At 48.7% G+C, this 18,785-nt stretch overlaps 1 protein-coding gene across 1 annotated transcript in view; it reads left to right on the top strand.

The window, feature by feature from the left end:
* ANKH (ANKH inorganic pyrophosphate transport regulator) overlaps positions 1–18,785 on the top strand; it is a 119,145-nt gene that overhangs the window by 77,236 nt on the left and 23,124 nt on the right. Inside the window, exons 3-7 of the mRNA XM_080933593.1 lie at positions 1,120–1,238; positions 4,539–4,622; positions 11,297–11,467; positions 13,408–13,542; positions 15,763–15,855. Coding sequence (XP_080789719.1) covers positions 1,120–1,238; positions 4,539–4,622; positions 11,297–11,467; positions 13,408–13,542; positions 15,763–15,855 — 602 coding nt within the window. The remainder of the gene's footprint in view (positions 1–1,119; positions 1,239–4,538; positions 4,623–11,296; positions 11,468–13,407; positions 13,543–15,762; positions 15,856–18,785) is intronic.

Raw genomic sequence — 18,785 nt, forward strand, 5'->3', positions numbered from 1 at the left:
TTACCTCTGCGGCCATCTCCATTCTCCCCTCAGACCCGACTTGCTCTCTAGATATCAGAACCGTCTTAGCTCCTTCCCCCTGGACTCAGCTCTTGCCCGGTATGACCTCTGCAGTTCCAGTGATGCATCTCAAGTCCCTAAAGGCCGTTTTCAAGGTTGCATGATCATAAAATCCTTGAGATTCAAGACTGGTCCTGATGCAGGAGCATTATGTCCACTGACTAAGTTTGTGGGCTGATGGGAGGTCTTCTCCTGTTTCTTTAGCTCACTTGTAACATCAGCTCCTTGTCTGGGTGCCACCTGCTTACACAGTTATGGGAGTGTAATTGACATGGTAGGGTCCTTGTAGAGCTTTGATTCGTTTTGTCTTAACCCACGACAGTGAGGTCAGAGCCAGCATAGGCTGCTCTTTTGAGGATTCAGGTCCTCAAGCCCTGCCTCTGTTTCTCTTGCTTGTTGGATTTGTATACAACCCACACATGCATGTGCTGGATGCCCTCTGTGCTTCAGCCTCACACCATGACAAGTCTTGACACAGGAGGACTCCTGACATGCCATCTGCATATCACCTTCCACTGCACAGGACAACTCCAGCATTGGTGACCCTCCTCCCAGGAAGGGGGACCGAGCACTGGCAAGTGTCCAAAGCTCACTTAAAAGCCTGTGCAGGAAACACATGCTAATGTCTATACATTTTCCTTTGGTAAAGACCTGACAATATTTAAATATTTATTTTCAACTGTTTATGTCAGGTGTAATATCAAATGCACGATAAGAAAGTGGGTAAATCAACACTTAGCAGGTACAGAGGAACATTGGCTCACTAATCATCTATTAGCGAGCAGGACAATATCATTCAGAGACAGCTGTGGTTTGTAGGGGAGTATATAGTCTGACCTCCTTTGCATGGTGAAACTTACATGTCTACCTCACACACAGCTGGGTGGCTGTAAGCCACGCCCACACCTGTAGAAGGATTCGATTGTACATGATTCTCTTACAGCTTTTCTGACTCTCCTACAACCAGGCAGATGTGACATTTAAACTTATCTTAAGTTTCTAAGACAACATTCGTGTACGCTACCTTTTTCTAAGCATGTTTGTTCTGGTCCCTTGCAGCCTACAGTGACTTAGGGTACTACATCATCAACAAGCTACATCACGTGGACGAGTCTGTGGGGAGCAAGACACGAAGGGCCTTCCTGTATCTTGCTGCCTTCCCCTTTATGGATGCCATGGTAAGTGGAGGACACCGTGGGCTTTCTTTCTGCTGAACGGAAAAGTGTGTCTGTCACAGAAGTCACATCTCAAGGGTTCAACAGGAGAAGAGCATTCATGTTTCTGAGCACTCCGTTTCCAGGGCCTTTTGTGTTGCATGCAAAGGCTGTTCCCATTCCACGCCCTACCCAGAAACCACATTCTTCTTTGTGTTTCTATGAACGTGACTATGTTAAGGTGCTACTCGCGGGGACGCAAACATTGTTCCTTCTCTCGTGCCTGGCTGATTTCATTTTAGATATTGTCAATGTTCTCTCTGTGTAAAAGAATGTGCCAGAGTTTCGTTCCTTTGTAAGTCAGAATAATGTTTCCTTGTATAGATAAAGCACATTTTGCCTATCTATTCATTCATAGTCTCCATTTTGGGGCTACTGTGATTAAAATTATGAGCATGAGTCTATAAAGACCCTTTGAGTCCCTACTTTCAGTTCTTTGGGGTATACATCCAGGAGGGGGATTGCTAAATTGTTTGATATGTAATGAATTTTAATTTTTTTTTGGTGGGTTACAGCTGATCCATGGGCTTGTTAGCCAGTGTCTCCCATTAGTTTATAGATGAGAGATGTGGCAAAAAAAAAAAAAAAAAAAATACACACACACACACACACACACACACACACATATATATATATATATATAATTTGCCACAGTTACAGCAGACAGCAAGAAAGCAGACTCGAACATTTGGCTTGGTTGTTATGTGTTTTTTATGCTAGGTTTCAGTTACAGGAGATGGGGGTAGCATTCTCGTATACCCCCTGCCTGTGTGGTATGAAAAGTGTGCTTCTCCTGGACATCCAGATGGGAGATGTCATCACTCAGTCACCAAGCTTATCACAGAAGCCAAGAACTGTAATGAGCCCTGTGTTCATGGTAGTGAAGGAAACGCTTACTTCCCTTCATGTTGGTGCAGCGATACAGAGACAATACAAAGTTATCGGCATTTAATAATGATTAGGGCTTCCGTTGGCTCCTCTGAAGGTTGCTATTGGTGGGAGGCTTGGGTCACCAGTGGACAGCTGCGCCTGCATTTTCCTTTCACTACTTTGGCCAGCTGTTGGCTCTGAGAGCTGATGCAGGTGAAGCCAAGGCCAGGTCAAGGGCACTACGTGGTCTCCGCACACCACACTTCTACACAGGAGCCTAGAGCTTCGAGAGTCTCGCTGCTGAAGGGGTTAAGGCTGAGCTGGATAGACTGAGCCTGTGGTGTCACTCTGGTCACGCTGTCCTCCCCGTGAGCTGGGAGTGAGGATCTAAACTGAGAGTGGTAATTAGACAGCGAGTTCTGAGGACTCATGACTTTATGGAAGGCCTGTGCGGGCTACCCATGCCAGCTGTTTTAATCGTCCCATGCCAGCTGTTTTAATTGCCACAACAGCATTTTTAAGCCCAGTACACATTAAGCACCTCTTACCCCAAACCTCAGACCCAGATCTCAAAAATTGAAAGTTCCATACATTTGGGCAATCATACGCCCAATTTCATGTGTGAGAAACTGATTCATACACATTTTAAATATTATATATAGAGACTTACTTCAGGCTTTTTGTATAAGAAGTACAAATTTTATGTTTAGACCTTGGTCCCAACCTCTGGTTATCTATCTACCTGTCCATCCATATCTATCTATCTATCTATCTATCTATCTATCTATCTATCTATCTATCTATCTATCTATCTATCTATCTGAATTATCCTAGACTTTGTTGTCTATCTACCTACCTACCAATTCATCCACACATCCATCCACCAAACTATTGATATCTATATTCTAGTTCTTCTAGGCCTCTATCTATCTTTCTTTCTGTCTATCTGTCTGTCTGTCTGTTTATCCATTCATCCATCTATCCACCCATCCATCCATCTGTCTGTCTGTCTATCTATTCATCCATCTATCCACCCATGCACCCATCTATCTATCTATCATCTATCTGTCTGTCTGTCTGTCTGTCTATCTGTCTATCTTATACCTATCTATCCTTAGATATAGATTTGTAATAATGAACACTTAAAGGAAGCACTCATCTCTCCATCAGTCACCTAGAAACATATCTGCACATGCACATGGAAATATATACCTGCGGCACAATTTTGATAACTTAGTCAGGGAGGTAATTTTTAGAAGTCATGAAACTTTCCACCCAGATGGCATTAAGAAAACAAGACAACCTACAAATTACTATTACAAATGGTAGCTACATTTTTTAAAAAGATTTTTTTTTTTGACACATTTGGCCCTCAGAGCTGGGAAAGGAAGCAAAGGCGCAGCGGCTTCCCGGAATCTCAGCCTAGGCCAGTGGCAGGCTCTGTGCAGCTCAGGTGCCGTCTTCTCTGTGTTCTACTTTGCTTTTTTGTTGCTGTGATAAAGATCGTGTCCAGAAGCAGCCAGGGGAGGAGAGGGTTTATTTCATCTTACAACTCCTGATTGTCATCTGCCACCAAGCAAGCCAAGGCAGGAGCTGGAGGCAGGACCCAGGCCGAGACGATGGAGGAACACTGTTTACTGACCTACTTCCTGTGACTTGTTCAGCCTGCTTTCTTACACAACCTAAGCCGACCTGTCTAGGAGTGGCACTGTCTAGAATGGGCCAAACCCTTCTGTATCAATCACCAATCACAAATCCCCCCACAGACTTGCCTCAGACTATTCTGACAGAGGCATTTTCTCACTTGAATTTCCGTCTTCTGAGATAGACGCTAGCTTGTGTCAAGTTGACACAAATCTAACCGGCAGTTTGTCAGTCCAGTTGGCCATGGCATCAACCTCCACAGCTGCCACCAGCTGAGCTTTGGGTTCTCTATTCTCGGGCCTTCCTCCTAGCCTCCCACAAGTGCACAAAACCAAGCTTAGATCCAGAAGAACATGTACCCGCAGAACCCCAATCTGCTCTTGAGCCGATGACTTGAGTCCCTCAGAACCACCTTTGGAAGCTTTGCTCTCATGACACCATTTCTTTCCTTTTTCTGGAAAGAAAAGCCATTTGGGAAATCAAGAGTGCTCCAGGGGCTTCTAGCCACAGAGACCAACCCAACTGGTCATCTGACCCCCTCAGCAGTCCACCATCATCCCCTGTGCTCGAAAGCTGGCATGGAGCTAGCCACTAGACAGAGCCACCTATACCAGCAAAAGGCCTGCCAACCCCAATGCTATGGCCCTTAGAGGTCCAGAGTGTGTTTTGGGAATACCACATAAGCAATAGTGTAAGAAACACCATAATCCCAGCTATGTCTCTCACTGAAAACTCTGTTCTTTCCGACAGGCGTGGACCCATGCTGGCATTCTCTTAAAACACAAATACAGTTTCCTGGTGGGATGTGCCTCAATCTCAGATGTCATAGCTCAGGTAACTGTGGTCCGAGTGTCTGTCACAGCTTCTCAGAGTGGCCTTGTGATGAACGGCCGGCTGGGTGGAAGTGAGGTGTGGAACCATAGTTACACTTACGTGCGTGTGGTGCTTCCCAGCGTTCGGCTCACACCCAAAATGGATTCTCATGGTCGCTTGACGAGTGAGGGATGGAAGGGAATAGGTGTGATCAGAGTCTTGCTAGGATGGACATTGTACAGATTAAGTTTGTAAGATCCTAACCCTCGTTTCCGAGGTGTGTGGGAGAGCAGTGTAAGGGTGTATGTAAGGGTGCTGGTGAGATGGCTCAGTGGGAAAGTACCTGCCGAGCAAGGATGAGGCCCAGAGTATGAGGCCCAGTCATGGATAAAATGTGTAACTGTTTTGTCTAGAATCCTGGCACTGGGGAGGTGGAGACAGGAGGATCCCGGCTAGCTTCAGAACAGAAGATGGCGGGTGATGGAGGAAGACATCCACAAAAACCTCTGACCCCACATGTACATACATACACACACACACACACACACACACACACACACACACACACACACAGTGATAGCAGAGTTAACACCAAGTATGTTTTGGGCTAGTCATATATGTCACTTTGCCCTCTGCAGGGCCTGAAAGAACATAGTCTGTTACTTAGTTCCAGAATGAGCACTTGGGACTTGTGGGATTATTCATTTTTCCTGTTCTCCCTTTTTGTTTTTAACTTTGTTTTTAACTGTGGGTGGGGCACACGCAGCAGGTACACGTGCCATCACCCCTTTCCTTCCACCTTTGCCTGGGCTCCAGGAATTGAACTCACGTCACCAGCCTTGAGCAGCAAGCACTTTATCTTCTAACCCATCTTACCCTGTTATTTTGTTGTTGTTTTGTTTGGGTTTCTGCTGATTTGTTTGTTATATGATCTTTCTCTATCTAGGCTGACTTTGAGCACTCTAATCCTGCCTCAAACTGCAAAGCACTGTGAAGTTCCATCTCTTACACCTCATTTCCCCAATGTCTTATTAGGGCTGCTGTCTCTCTGATGAAACACCACACAAGTGGCCTAAGCAAGTGGGGAGGAAAGAGTTAATTTGGCTATACTTCCATACCTTAGCCCATCAGCAAAGGAAGTCAAGACAGGAACTCAGGGTAGGATCTTGGAGTCAGGAGCTGATGCAGAGCCCATGGAGGAATGCTGCCTACGGGCTTGTAAATCAAGGCTTGCTCAGCCTGCTTTCTTACAGAACTCAGAACCACCAGCCCAGGGATGGTACCCCTCACAGTGAACTAGGCCCTCTCTATCAGTCACTGAAACTTGCCCTGTAGGTTTTCCTATAGCTCGGATGTTTGGAGGTACTTTTGTAATTGAGGTTCCTTCTTCTCAGATGAGTTTAGCTCATATCAAACTGGCATAAAACTATTCAGCACACCCACATTTTAAAATGAACCAGGAAGCTGAGTCCACTGCCTGACCACATTGTTTGAGAGGAAGGCTTCTGTCCCCCTTGCCCACACACACACACACACCCCGCACTGGACCAGCTCTCTGGGCTGACCCTAGTCCTGGCTTTCCATTCCTTTCCTTACATTTCTGGGAAGAAGATACAGCCCATACAATGTATCAGTGTGAGCATAGGTCACCCATGCAGGTGGGGTGGGGCTTGAGAATAGCTTATTTCTGGAGGGAGAATTAGACTACCATCATGTCACGCTTCAAAATTCTCCATTCCAAGTCTTGGGTGGACTCCCCCACCCATAAGCCACTGCTTGGAAATCATCTCGTCAAACTGTCAGGCTTACCTCCCTAAAGACCAAGAATTAATTGCATTTACTCCATAGATCACTAGGAGAAGTAATTGAAAATAATTCTTGCTAGCATATGTGGGTGTGTGCACCTGAACACCAGCTAGCATCATTCTCTGATAGATCTTGTTAATTTTCCCGAACAGCTATTAGAGATTTGTCCTGGTGTTACTTTCGGCGTCCTCCGAGAGCTGGACTGAGCCATCTTATCCACTCGGTATTTAATTTGAAGAAACCGCTCAACTTTCAAACAGCAGCCGTGACGCAGCAGGAGTTTGCAGATGTGTATTATTTCAAAGACAAAAGAAAAGCCAAAAGGGGAAAAAGGCATTTAGCTCTGCCTCAGTTAAATATAGTAGGCATCTAGGGACAGGAAAACAAAACAAAACAAAACAAAACAAATGCTTATGGAAAAGACTTTGCTACACGCCTACGGCCATTTTCCTCCTTCATTTTTAACCTGATCCTGGCTCCCTGCTTATTGGAAACAACAGTCTGGTTAGGGGAAGGGAAGGAGGCTGAGTTCAGATGCTGTCTGGCCCCGGGCTGTTCCTGGTAGTTATTTTAAACCTTGTTTGAGTTCCTGCCACAGTTTGTTTGGGAGAATAAATATAATTTTCATTCCTAAGTCTTCTCTTCTGCCCCGTTCCCTGCCCCCCCCCAGCCCCCGCCCCTCCCTGCTTCACTCTGCTCCCTACCTGGAACCTAATCTGATCATTTGTAAATAGGCCCTATGCAAACCACTCTGAACTCTCAACTTCACCCTGGTCAATGCAAAACACAGCTCTCAGCTCTGATGGAATAAGAGATAGTTTATTCTGAAGCTAAATCTGGGCTGCCATGACCCAAGAATACAGATTTAGGTTACCCTGGATTTCATGCCAGGTGTGGTACTGGTTTGAAGAAGTTTTTATAGTAACAGAACAAAGAGAATCATAAACCAAGACACTTTTTAAATACATTGGTAGAAACAGCATGTAGGCAGGTTACAGCAAAGCAAATCGGGGACCTCAGCTATAAGCCGTAGGTGCCTTAGTAAATGGAAATGGGTTTTGTTAATACATTCCAAAGGTTCTATCTATTACATCGGGGCCAAACAGCAAGGAATGGCTGTTTACAAGGCTAAAGGTAGCCCTGGGTAAACTGTGATTAGACCCTGGGCCTGCAGTACTTTATCTTCTCCATGGCCACTGAAGCTCTCATTGACTGGTGGGCCTTGCAGCAGCTTCAGCAGAAGGAGCTAGCTTTTTCCAGGAACTTTCATTGTCCGAATGAGTGAGGGGAGGAATGAATCCGTGAGAAAATGTCTTAATAATACCCAGAACTCCAGCAGCAACTCCCAGTTTTAAAAAGTTGCCCCAGAGCTCATGGCCTCACACAGCCGTACAGGTTGGGGCATGCGACCTGCTTCCCGCCTCCACACAGGGTGACCCAGTTGGTTCCGGGTGTCCCAATCAATGACATCGCCAGGGACTTTATGAAACTGCTGCTGGTTTGTTTTGTTCCACGGTCATCCAGGCTTCCTTTATTTGTTCAGCATCACAGTGAGAATTCTCCTGGTGCTGTTTGTCCTTCCGGTACCTCCCACACCCTGCCCTCTGCTGAAGCCCACCCTTGCCTTCTGAGGTCATCTGAAGACCCTCTCGGCATTAGCAGCTTTCTCCTCAGCCTTTTGTCACCTAGCCTTGCCTGACCCTCGTACCAGTGCTGGCAGCAAAGTTTTCGGGCTCAGTGACTTCAGCCAACCCCAGGGAGCTGTTGTACACTTCCCGGGAGATGACCTCGGTTCCCATTTCACTGAGAAAATTGGAGCGGCCACATTCTTTTCTTGTGGCCACCATCCTGCAAACTTAAGCCTCCAGCCTCCACGTCCCCTCATTTGGAGAGGTGGTACCCTGTCTACCTGCACCCCAGGTGGTGGTCTAGCCCACTTTCTCAGGAGCGTTACTAATTAGTGTCCCGTGACCCTTCTGTCCCCCTGGACGATTGTCTGGGCACATACACAGACTCGGGAAAGTCAAGGACAGCAGGCAGCTTTTTCTGGAACCCCATGTACCTCTTGAGCCACATCCTGTCTTCCTCTTTGTTACTGCACAGCGACTTCTTAGGACAGTTGCCACTCCATGTTTCCTACTTCCTTTTCAGTGTGTTCCCTGTGCATCTGCCTTCACCTCCCTCAGGTCTCCATGGTCTCAGAGACACCTCAACAGCCCCTCACTTTAGACCCCTCCCTTCTCTAGAAAACGGTCCGGCTGTGGCCTCGTTCTCCATGGAGGATCTAACTCATGCCTGTGATGGTCTGTCTGGATGAGGTCCACACACAGGAGGGTTGGCCTATGTAAGGTGGAGCCTTAGACCATTGAGGGCTGCCCCTGGAGGAAGGGTAGGATCCCAGTGTCTCTGGTTTGTGAGTTCCAGTTTCCTGTCACACACACACTCCCTCCACTGCCGTCAGCGATGAAGTGACACAGCCACAGCAGGCAGAGGGTCCCGCTGGCGCCTGCACTGGCTGTCTAGGATGCCCGCCCTCTAAGTCTGCATCAGACAGGTCCTCCTGTAGAACAGCAAAACAAGCTCATGTTGTCTCCTGAGTTTATAGCGTCTACAGCTCTAGTGACTGTGATGCCCCGGTAAATATCCACGCCCTCACCTCCTCCAGACACAGCAACCCATGGGCCCCTCGGTGGCGCTCACACTCAGGTCCTCCAAAGACACCCCGCGCCTGAACTGAAGATCTTCTATAGCAAGAATTCTGCCGAGTAAGTTGGCAAGTGCAGTCGCCTGGTCAAGAAGGGTTCTGTCCTAGCTCTTAGTGTCTCTTCCTTTGGCTATGTGCTCTCTGTGGCTGTCACTTAACTCTGACTGAAAGCCATCCCTTCCTACCCATGACAGTGAGCAGTCTCCTTACTCACCCAGCTGTCCTGGCTTCCCGCCATTCTCATTCACCGAGACCCTGACCCCCTTGAAGGGATGCTTGCAACTCTCAATCCCTGCTTTCTGGTCCACAGTCCAGCCACAGTGCAGCCTGGAAGAAATATTCCGCCTCAGTGCCCCTACCTCCTTCCTGTTCCTCCCACCTCTGCTTAGCATAAAGGTTTCAGCTCGGGCAGTGCCCCCAGACATGTTTCCCCACTGCAGGGACTCTGTCATGACAGGCAGTGTGTGCTCACTGGCCCGTTGTTTGTTAGTGTGTCTGTCCTTTCCACTAGACTGTGAGCCCCATGAAGTCACTCTGTCTTTGAGTACCAGGGCCTGGCCTGGGGCCAGTACACGCTTTCTCTGGAAACATCCCTCTAACACAGCAGGCTCCTTCCGAACATAATCTGACATGCTTTTGGTGGCCATGTCAGATGCAGAAGTGTGGTTCTGGACTAGAATAAAGAGGGCACCGGTGTTACTTTGAGTTGGTAAGTGACGTTGTCCAACCTGAAGACGTAAGGCCTATGACAGGTGCTGGGCTGCAAGGTTCAGTCTGTTAAAATTTCAGGGGAAGGCTGACAGCAGCTCCACCTTGGTCTTGGGAGCTCTCCTGGACAAGCCTGTCCACCCATCACCCTGTGCTGTGTGGGCTACTTTCTTGTCACCCCCACACACTGACTCCTCTCTGATGACTAGCTCCCTCTTGTCCAGGTCCTCCACTGCCCTGCCCCTCAGGCTTCTGTCCTGACAGCTAAGGATTTGAGGACATGCTGAGTTTCAGATGTTCACTCCAGACAACCAGGTTTCGGGCTCTACATATCACCACTACGGTTTACACTGCACTTCATGTAGATGGTAGACATGCAGAGCTTGCTGTGGACATCCTACTCTAAGCACACATAAAAAGGCAGCCAGGGGAGCCCTAATTAGTCGGCTAAGTAAGCAAGCATTGTGTCTACAACTCCCAATGTCCAAGCTTCTGACCTATTCACTGTGTCCTAGCAAGGCTTCCCCCTGCTGGGCTTCATATCTCTCAGCTCACTGCCTTTGGTCCAACTCAAAGCCGCATAGGGACATCCTGGGCGTCCTTACTTCCGTCACTCCCTAGCGTGTCCTCCTGGCTTGGCAGATATGTGTGAGAGAGTGAGAGCAAACACTTCCCCAGCTTGTGTCTGCAGCATCCTCAGGTGCCTGCCCTATGCCACATCCATGTTCTGTATGTCCTGAGGACCCAGTGTTGAGGTTGGCCACATCTCCGGCAGCAGTAGGATGAGAAGGTAAATGCACTGTAAACTCTGCTGTGGAGACTGAGCCATCCGAGAGAGATTCGTGCTCCATCCTCACTTCAGTCTCTCCTGCCTACGGTCACTTCTACCAACCACACAGCCTGTCTTTCAACCTCGAAATATCACCACTGTGGTTTGGAGTTCTGTAGAATACGAAGCCTGTGACTTCCAAGTACAGGACATCCAGGGCTCTAAGTGGATAGACAGACACTGTAGTCACATGCAGTCAGTATTTTAATAACTTTCCCAGCTTGGTAAATGTATCTTTTCATTTGGGTTGTTCATCGTTGTCTCCAGCGGTGTTTGGAACGGCATCTTAGAGGGCTTTATCGTATAAATGCCCGTGCCCATCTGCCCCGTGTGTCATGGCTTTTCCTCTGGTATGGAAAAAAGCAGCCTCCAGTGGCCACTAGAGAGGAAGCTAAGAGGCCAAAGTCTCAGGTATTTCTAGGTTGGTAATCTTAACTAGACGTGCAATTGCCTTCAATGGTGGATCTAACAGAACCATGGCTGTGATCCCCCCCCCCCCGTCAACGCCCCCTCCGGCATCTGCATCCAGTCACAGGAGATCAGCCTGGAGTCAAAGCCTGTGGGCAGCTGTCTGCATAGGTTCCTGGGTTCAGGATGGCCTGACCTCTGACCTCTGACCTCTGACCTGCCCCGTTTGCCCTCTGGCAGGTTGTTTTCGTGGCCATCTTGCTTCACAGTCACCTGGAATGCCGGGAGCCGCTGCTCATCCCCATCCTGTCTCTGTACATGGGTGCGCTCGTGCGCTGTACCACGCTGTGCCTGGGCTACTACCGGAACATCCATGACATCATCCCTGACAGGAGTGGCCCGGAGCTCGGGGTGCGTGCAACCTTTTGACTTTTGGAAACATTAACACGTGCTCGTTGTACAAAGTGACAGGACTCACTGTGCAATTGTATTTGTGTGTATCAAGTGCTCTGACCCCCATCCCTCTCTGCCTCAATCCCCAGGGCAGTCTTTACCCGCTCGACCACAGTCTGACCAGGACACAGAGAATATGAACGGAGAACCCAGTGTGAGGGTTGTAAAGGGTGCTAGGGGTTTTCGGAGGGGAAAGCAGTCAGGGCAGTGTGAACTCTAGGGACAGGAACGACCTAGAAGTGACTATCCCGCTTCCCCTCGCCAAAGGAAAAGACAGTGTGTCATGTCAGCTCAGGAACTCCCGGGCAGGTCTTTAGGCACCACACAGTGACAGGAAATCTGAAGATATGGCCTCCAGTTTCCAGCAGCTTTAGAACAGCACTTGTACCTCCTGTGGTAATCTCTCTGACAGACCAGACAGGTTTAGGGTTTGTGGGACCTTTGTGCCCAGGCTCTGCTTATATTCTCTGCACTGGCCAGTCTCAAGTTTTTAACTGAGCGTGTCCTAAGGACTGGGCAGAGCTTTAGGTACGAGAGAGTGACAGGAACTCTTAAGATCTGTCCTCTAACTCACTAAACAGGCAAGTTAAGACTGACATGACACGGGAGCAACACTTAGGGCGGGGAGGGGACGGGACAAACACAAACAAACAAACAAACAAAAACCTAAATGAGTCCAAAACAGTATCTACACTGCCAAGAACCTAAAGGCCTCCAATTTTGGTCATATGGTCTTGGATGCCTCCTTGGAAGAGTTTGGGTCTTAAAAGTCAGTTGTGAAACAAGTTGAGAGCACAGCACCCAGGCTTTCCCATCACAGGTCATAAGCAGTACTGGGTTGTGAGTGTGCTTGCTTCTCCTGCCAGTAGACACCATTTCTCTCCATCTACCTCTAAAGGCAGACAGGAAGGATCATGGCCAACCCTGACTGCACTCCAGGGCCCAGCTTAACCATACAATGCTTCCACCATGTCTCAACAGTGATCCCGTTGGCCATGCATGTCACACTAGGTCAAGGTGTCGCTGAAGTCCTGCCTAGTTATGTCTACCACTTGACCAGCCACAATTATCTTGATGGGACCAATCTCTGTCTGTCTCTCTCTGTGTCTCTCTCAGTCTCTGTCACTCTCTGTCTCTGTGTATCTCGCCGTCTCCCTCTCTTCCTCTTTCTCCCTTCCCATTTTTCTGCCTCTGGCAAAGGGAAAGAAATTGGAATTCCTGAGAGGGTTCCATGATATAACTCTTACCCTCTTAAGAAACAGAACCTAAATTTCATAACAGAGGCCAGTGTTGACAGCTAGCACACGCCTTGGTGGTAGGTGTCTCGAAAGCTGCCTTGTCTTTCGCTGCGCTTTTGTTCCCCTTGGGCTTCTGCACAGCGAGTGTGGCTCCTGTGGAGGACTTGGAGGTAGGAGTCTCTGTAGCTGAGCTCAGTAGTTCTGCAATAATTAGACCCATTTGTATATATTGACGGACTCCAAAGTAGATTATAATAGCTTTTTATTTCTCAGAGTTACCTCCTACTGACATGGCTTCAGGCCAGCCTCTGCGATGACATAAACATTTGAAACTTGTTTTCCCGGGCCCTGGAGCTGGGCCCCACCTTGCGTGGAAGCTGCTTCTGCCTATGGAAAACAGTGGTCAGGACCCGTCAAGCTTCGTCCTCTATGTGCTTTGATTTCATAGCAGCTTGCCAGCTGTCTGAATTAATTTCTAATAAGACTGTACACTTTATTTTAATTCCACTTGGCATGTCTACAGAGGCTTCTCGGAATGTTATTGGGAAGCATAACAAAGTTGCTGTTGATTGGCGTACGAAGGACAGGCTTTGATTTTATAAGCTGTTTTCCTGTCCTACTTCTGAAATCTAATGAGCTTTGACCTCTTTCCCAACACAGGGCGATGCAACCATAAGGAAGATGCTGAGCTTCTGGTGGCCTTTGGCTCTGATTCTGGCCACGCAGCGAATCAGTCGGCCCATTGTCAACCTCTTTGTGTCCCGGGACCTTGGTGGCAGCTCTGCCGCTACAGAGGTAGGGAACTCTGTGAGCACGTGGGCACGTGTCAGGCAGGGGACAGAAATGATACGTACTCCTTTTCAGTTCACTGCAAGAGCTCGGGCAACTCCACATCCTAGGACGCGATGACAAAGGGAGCCATGATTGGGTGACTTTTGAAAATTTCCATTTCTTTGACTATGGAAGGCAGTATCTTCATCCTTCTCATTAGGGCCTGAGAAGCTCAGGCATAGGAGGGAAAGACAAACAGAACCTGCTAGAGGCTGGGACAGTGAGAACATTCTAGCTCTCTGACCTCCTTCCCATGGCCCTCCCAGCTCTCCATAGGTCAGCATGCAGCCTCATGCAAGGATGATGGCACAAGCTTGTAGGAACTCTAGCGGTGCTCAAAGCTTCCGCAGTGACCCAGCATAGCCTCACCTGCCCCTGGGCCACGCCACCAATGGGCTCTTTGCCAGTCAGCCCTCCTGAAGATGAGGGTCCCCTGTGTGCATTCACTCAAAGCTCCAGAAATGGATCTGGAAACTGGCTGCCATTCCACCAGAAGGGTTGACTCATCCGTTCCTTATTACGAGTGGGGATCAAACAGAGTGACTTCATTAGCTGCTTCCTCCATTGCCTTCTGGAGAATTAATTCTGTTGCTGGCACCTCCGATCCTCTAGGAGGGCTGGTGGCTTCTCACTAAGGCCTCCTGTTTATACCTGGCCTTGACTACACTGCCAGCAGCCCCCCAGCCCAGAGCATCCTGCCAGTTTCCATGTCCTGGGAAGAGCTCCTGTTGGCCAAGAGAAGATGCTTATAATAAATCAGAAGCAGAATGCTTTCTCTGGCCCCTGTTTGTTCCTGGAATTTGGTATCTGAGTCACAGAGGTCATCTTGGGTGGCTCTTAGAGTACAGCAGCTTTGTCCGTGAAATACTGATTTGCCAAGTAAAATGTATGGAACCCCCATTGATTATGCACTGGAATTCCATCTTCCCATAAATAGACCAAAAGGGGACAGATTTTGTATTTGGCATTTCCACATTGCCAGCTATGGCATAGAAGCTCAACACATGGGGAACAGAGCTGATGGGTCTGTGCTGTGTGCTCACACCTCAGCCATCCGGGTCCATTCTGGTCATTTCCCATCAGCCCTGTATGATTAATATTACCAGCGCCACTTCTGAGGAAAAGCTGAGACAGGAGTAAGTCCCCATCTCACATAGGAGTGAAAGGGAGGTTTGGATCTAGGCCTGCCTAACCGTGAAGCTCTTTTATGTTATGCCCACGCCACGCTACGCCAAGTTTCCTCACATAGCTGTGGCCTGTATCACGTCCTTGTGTGCTGGGCACAGTTGCTCTGTCCGTTAAAACAAATGAAGCCTGACTTCCTCCTCCACAGAGCTGAAACACCAACTGCTGGAGGTTAGCTGTAGATGCCAGACTCCCTTTTCATTCATGCAGGAGAAGAAAGGCTTTGGCATGGAGACCTGTCAGGAGCCTTTCCCGTGTGGAAGATTTATTGATTTTTCTGAATAAAACTTTTGAGTTGGACCACTAGGACCAAGCAGCCTGAAACGTGTTGCATTGGGAAGACAGTAGCACAAAGGCAAAGGCAAACAAGTGTGCCGTGCTGAGGGACAGCGTGGAGGTGGAGAAGCAGAGCCAACCTAAGACTCTGCTCCTGGTGTTGTTTTGGGACCCATACTGGGTTTCGGGGATAGCTCAGTGTGGACCAGAGTCCGCATCAGCAGCTTCCATCTGTCATCTCGGAGCTTGGGAGGCAGAGATGCGGGGTCCCTGAACAAGCCGGCTAGCTCGCTGAGCCAAGTGAGTGAGTTCCAGGGAAAGGCCCTCCCTCTGTATGTAAGGTGGAGAGCGATGGAGGAAGAGACCCAGTGTCAGCCTGGCCTATGCACACATGCACCCACACATGTGCACACACACGTGCGTACTGCACACCACGTAAGATTGTGAGTAAGTTTGGTTAGACCCGATGGAAAGAACCAAGGTCCTGTGGTCTGAGGAAGCTGGATTTGAAAGTTTGGCTTTGTAAGCAAGAGTACCTGACCTGTTCTTCCTCAGAGCCATGTGACATGTCATCTCCCCACCATCCTCTCCACTCTGTCAGACCATCGGGTAACTAAGTGAATACATGGACAGATGCACCTCTAGACTTGTCATGTGCCCTGGCAGATCCTGGAGGGCTTCCTGCTGGTGCCCACACTGACTCTGTCTATTTTTCCCTTACAGGCAGTGGCCATTCTGACAGCTACCTACCCTGTGGGTCACATGCCATATGGCTGGTTGACAGAAATCCGAGCTGTCTACCCTGCTTTTGACAAGGTGAGACCTCTGTGGCATGGTGTCAGAAACACACGTCATAGGGTTTCCACTTGATGGACAGGGGTCTCTGAGGAGAAAATCTGGGCATTTTCCTCTGAGAATGACAGGAGATCGAGGCTTCTCTTACTGTAGACTTTATAATGCTTTTCCAAATTGTTCTTCCTGCAGACACATTATTCCTCTTAGTATTTTCAAGAGGGCAAGAAAATAATCTCGAAAATGAAGCCTATTGGACTTTGTCCCTATGGCTTATTATTGTCTAGTCTGTGTTGTACCTTGTGGGTGCTATACTAAATTGCCAAGTTGTGGACATGTGAGGCAGGGGCTTGTCCTCCTGTGAGGTCACATGGCTGTCTTTCTGTGGCAGGGAGACATGCACAGTGTCCGTGCAGAAATACTTGTCTCTTGTTTGAGGTTCTCTTAAGGTGTATGTGTTAACGTATATGCTGTGTGAGTCCGTGTGTACCAGATGCAGGCAGGTGCCCTCAGAGCCCTTGGAGTTGGAGTAACAGATGTGGGTACTGGGAGCTATCTCTCCAGCTCCGTTCCTCCACTCTCCAGTTTAGCCAGAATGCCCAGTGGCCAGCAGCTCCACCCTCTTGTGACTGCTGGTCCTTCCAAGGGAGGCATCTAACCCTTCTGATGTCATCTTTGGCTTGGTGGGGGACTGTCCTGCTTGTCATTTAATAAATGTCTGCTTAATTGCACCTCTCTTGCTGAAACGAATAGCTAGCAAGGCATACTTTTTATAACTAATGGTATGTGATGTTCTAAAAGAGAAAAGTGGAAGGGGAGCAACCAGCCTGATACTTGTAACAAGTTCTGCCTTGATTTCCCCTTAGCAGTCGTTCAGAGCCTTTGCTGCCTCTATTCTCTTATCCCCTAGTGAATGTGGGGAAAAGGCCCCAGCCAAGGTCTCCAGCAGGTCAAAGTGGGCAGCTGGGCTCTGGTACTTCAGTGCACCGCTCCCTCATCAGCCCTTAGCCCTCACTCCAGCTTCCTGCGGGGAGGAGAGCCGTGACGTCATGCAGAGACCAGGCCGGCGCTCACAGAGCGGCTTCGGAAAGATCTCCTTTTCAAAGGCCAGACTTGTAGAATACAACTTCCTAGAGAGGTGCCTGACTGCTTCCATCCCACATCACACCCTAAGTCCAGGGTATCCCCCAAGTCTGGACAAAGATGACCATCAACCCACCCCCTTCCTGAACGTGTGCACACACAATGCACACACAATGCACACGCACATGTGTTCTCACCTCCTATGGCACTGCCCAGTTTCCTATTACTCTTCCTTTCCCCTTTCCCTTCCTTTCTTGGGTGCACACGCTCATCATAAAGCCTGAGTGTCCTCTCAGCTGCAGGGCCCCTCCAGCCGTGCGAACAGGTGGGCTGGTGATCTGACGCAGGCCTGCTGCTGAGGCCTGTCCACCAGTCACACACATCTGGATGCAGCGCACGCATGGAGAGCTTCTCCTACATAGTATTTTCGGTCGATTCATGCAGACCCCAGAGACTACGAAGGTCCGAGTTGCTTTAAGAGGTGGACCTTCTGTTAGGGAGTTAACACAATCTGCACATAAAAAATCGCTGTCTTCGTTTCAAGGAACGTGTGTGTAGTAAGTCCTAGAAAACCGACACAGATGTTGGTCTTTGCTAAATTTTCCGTTCTCCCTTTGGTACGTAAGATTATTTAATGCAGTTGACAGACAAGAAAGCAGGTACTGAAATGGGTGAGCTGTTGGCTGGGACTGTCCCATCTGAAGTTGCTTTTGGCTACCTTATAATAAAACTTAACAATACCACCCTGTGTGTCTTCCGCAAGAACACCCAATACAAACATTGTCTTACCCTTAATCACAGGTTAGAAGCTATGATTTTTTTTTTTTTTAATGAGCCTACCTCTGGCTAGAAACTAGAGTTACTTGGGATCCTTCTCAAACCTCACCCATTGTTACCACACAGCAGCTGCAAACCATGGCTGGGAAGGCCATCTGGCCACCAGTACCTCAGACCTCTCTGTGTGGGCCTCAGTATTCCGTCTTGACTACTGTAGTCTTCGACCTCTCTGCAGGTTCCAGACAAAGGATTTAATATGTTTCACATGCCGTGTACTGGTTCTAATGTAAGCCATGTGTGCAGCGTCTTTCTTTCAGTTGTTGTCTCTCAAAGAGCTCCTCAGGCAGGTCAAACGAACTGCTTGTCCAGTGCCGCTGTGTCTGTTCATGTGAGCTACGTCTGCAGAGATATCTGCAGAGATGTGGGTGTGGTGTTCTCTTCCCCATGAAGAGTTCTCACACTTAGCAGCGTGGGCTAAGTGTGTTAGGGTGAGGTTGCCTCACCCCTCATTCGGCTACTGTGGAGCTAGGTGTCAAGGGTAGCTTTTGTTCCCCGGCTCTGGAGCTAATTCGATCTATTGCGGAGCGGGGTTCTCTGATTTTCTTAGAGTTGGTGGGCAGTGAGCTGGCACAGCCTAGGCAGGCTTCCTCCCTCACTATACTTCTCAGTGTTGTGTGAAAGAGGATACGTGAACCACCTGCTTACTGGCCTTTCCTGCAGCTCAGTGTAGCCAACGCCATCCAATAGTCTGTCCTGCATAAGGGAGATGGTGGTAAGTATTTCTGGGCTAGAGAGTGGGTAAGACACACGGCATTTTATTGCAGAGGTGCACAGGGGTCTGAACACGTGTGGACATAACTGTTTACCCAGGCAGCTCCTGCATCAGAAAAAGCGAGGCCAAGAAGCTGACTGTAAGTCAGAGCTTAGAGAGGCTCTCACAAGCAGATGGGCTGGGAAGGTAATGTGCATCCAGAAGAGGTGTATTCTGAAAACCAGGAAATCTAACATGGGGGGAGAGCCAAAGGCCTGGATGTGGCAGATGGGTGGGAGCCCGTCTGGGGTACAGGTGGGAATGATGCTCGGCGGCATGTCTA

Source organism: Micromys minutus, assembly GCF_963924665.1.
Source record: "Micromys minutus genome assembly, chromosome: 20".
In the NCBI taxonomy this organism is placed as follows: domain Eukaryota; kingdom Metazoa; phylum Chordata; class Mammalia; order Rodentia; family Muridae; genus Micromys; species Micromys minutus.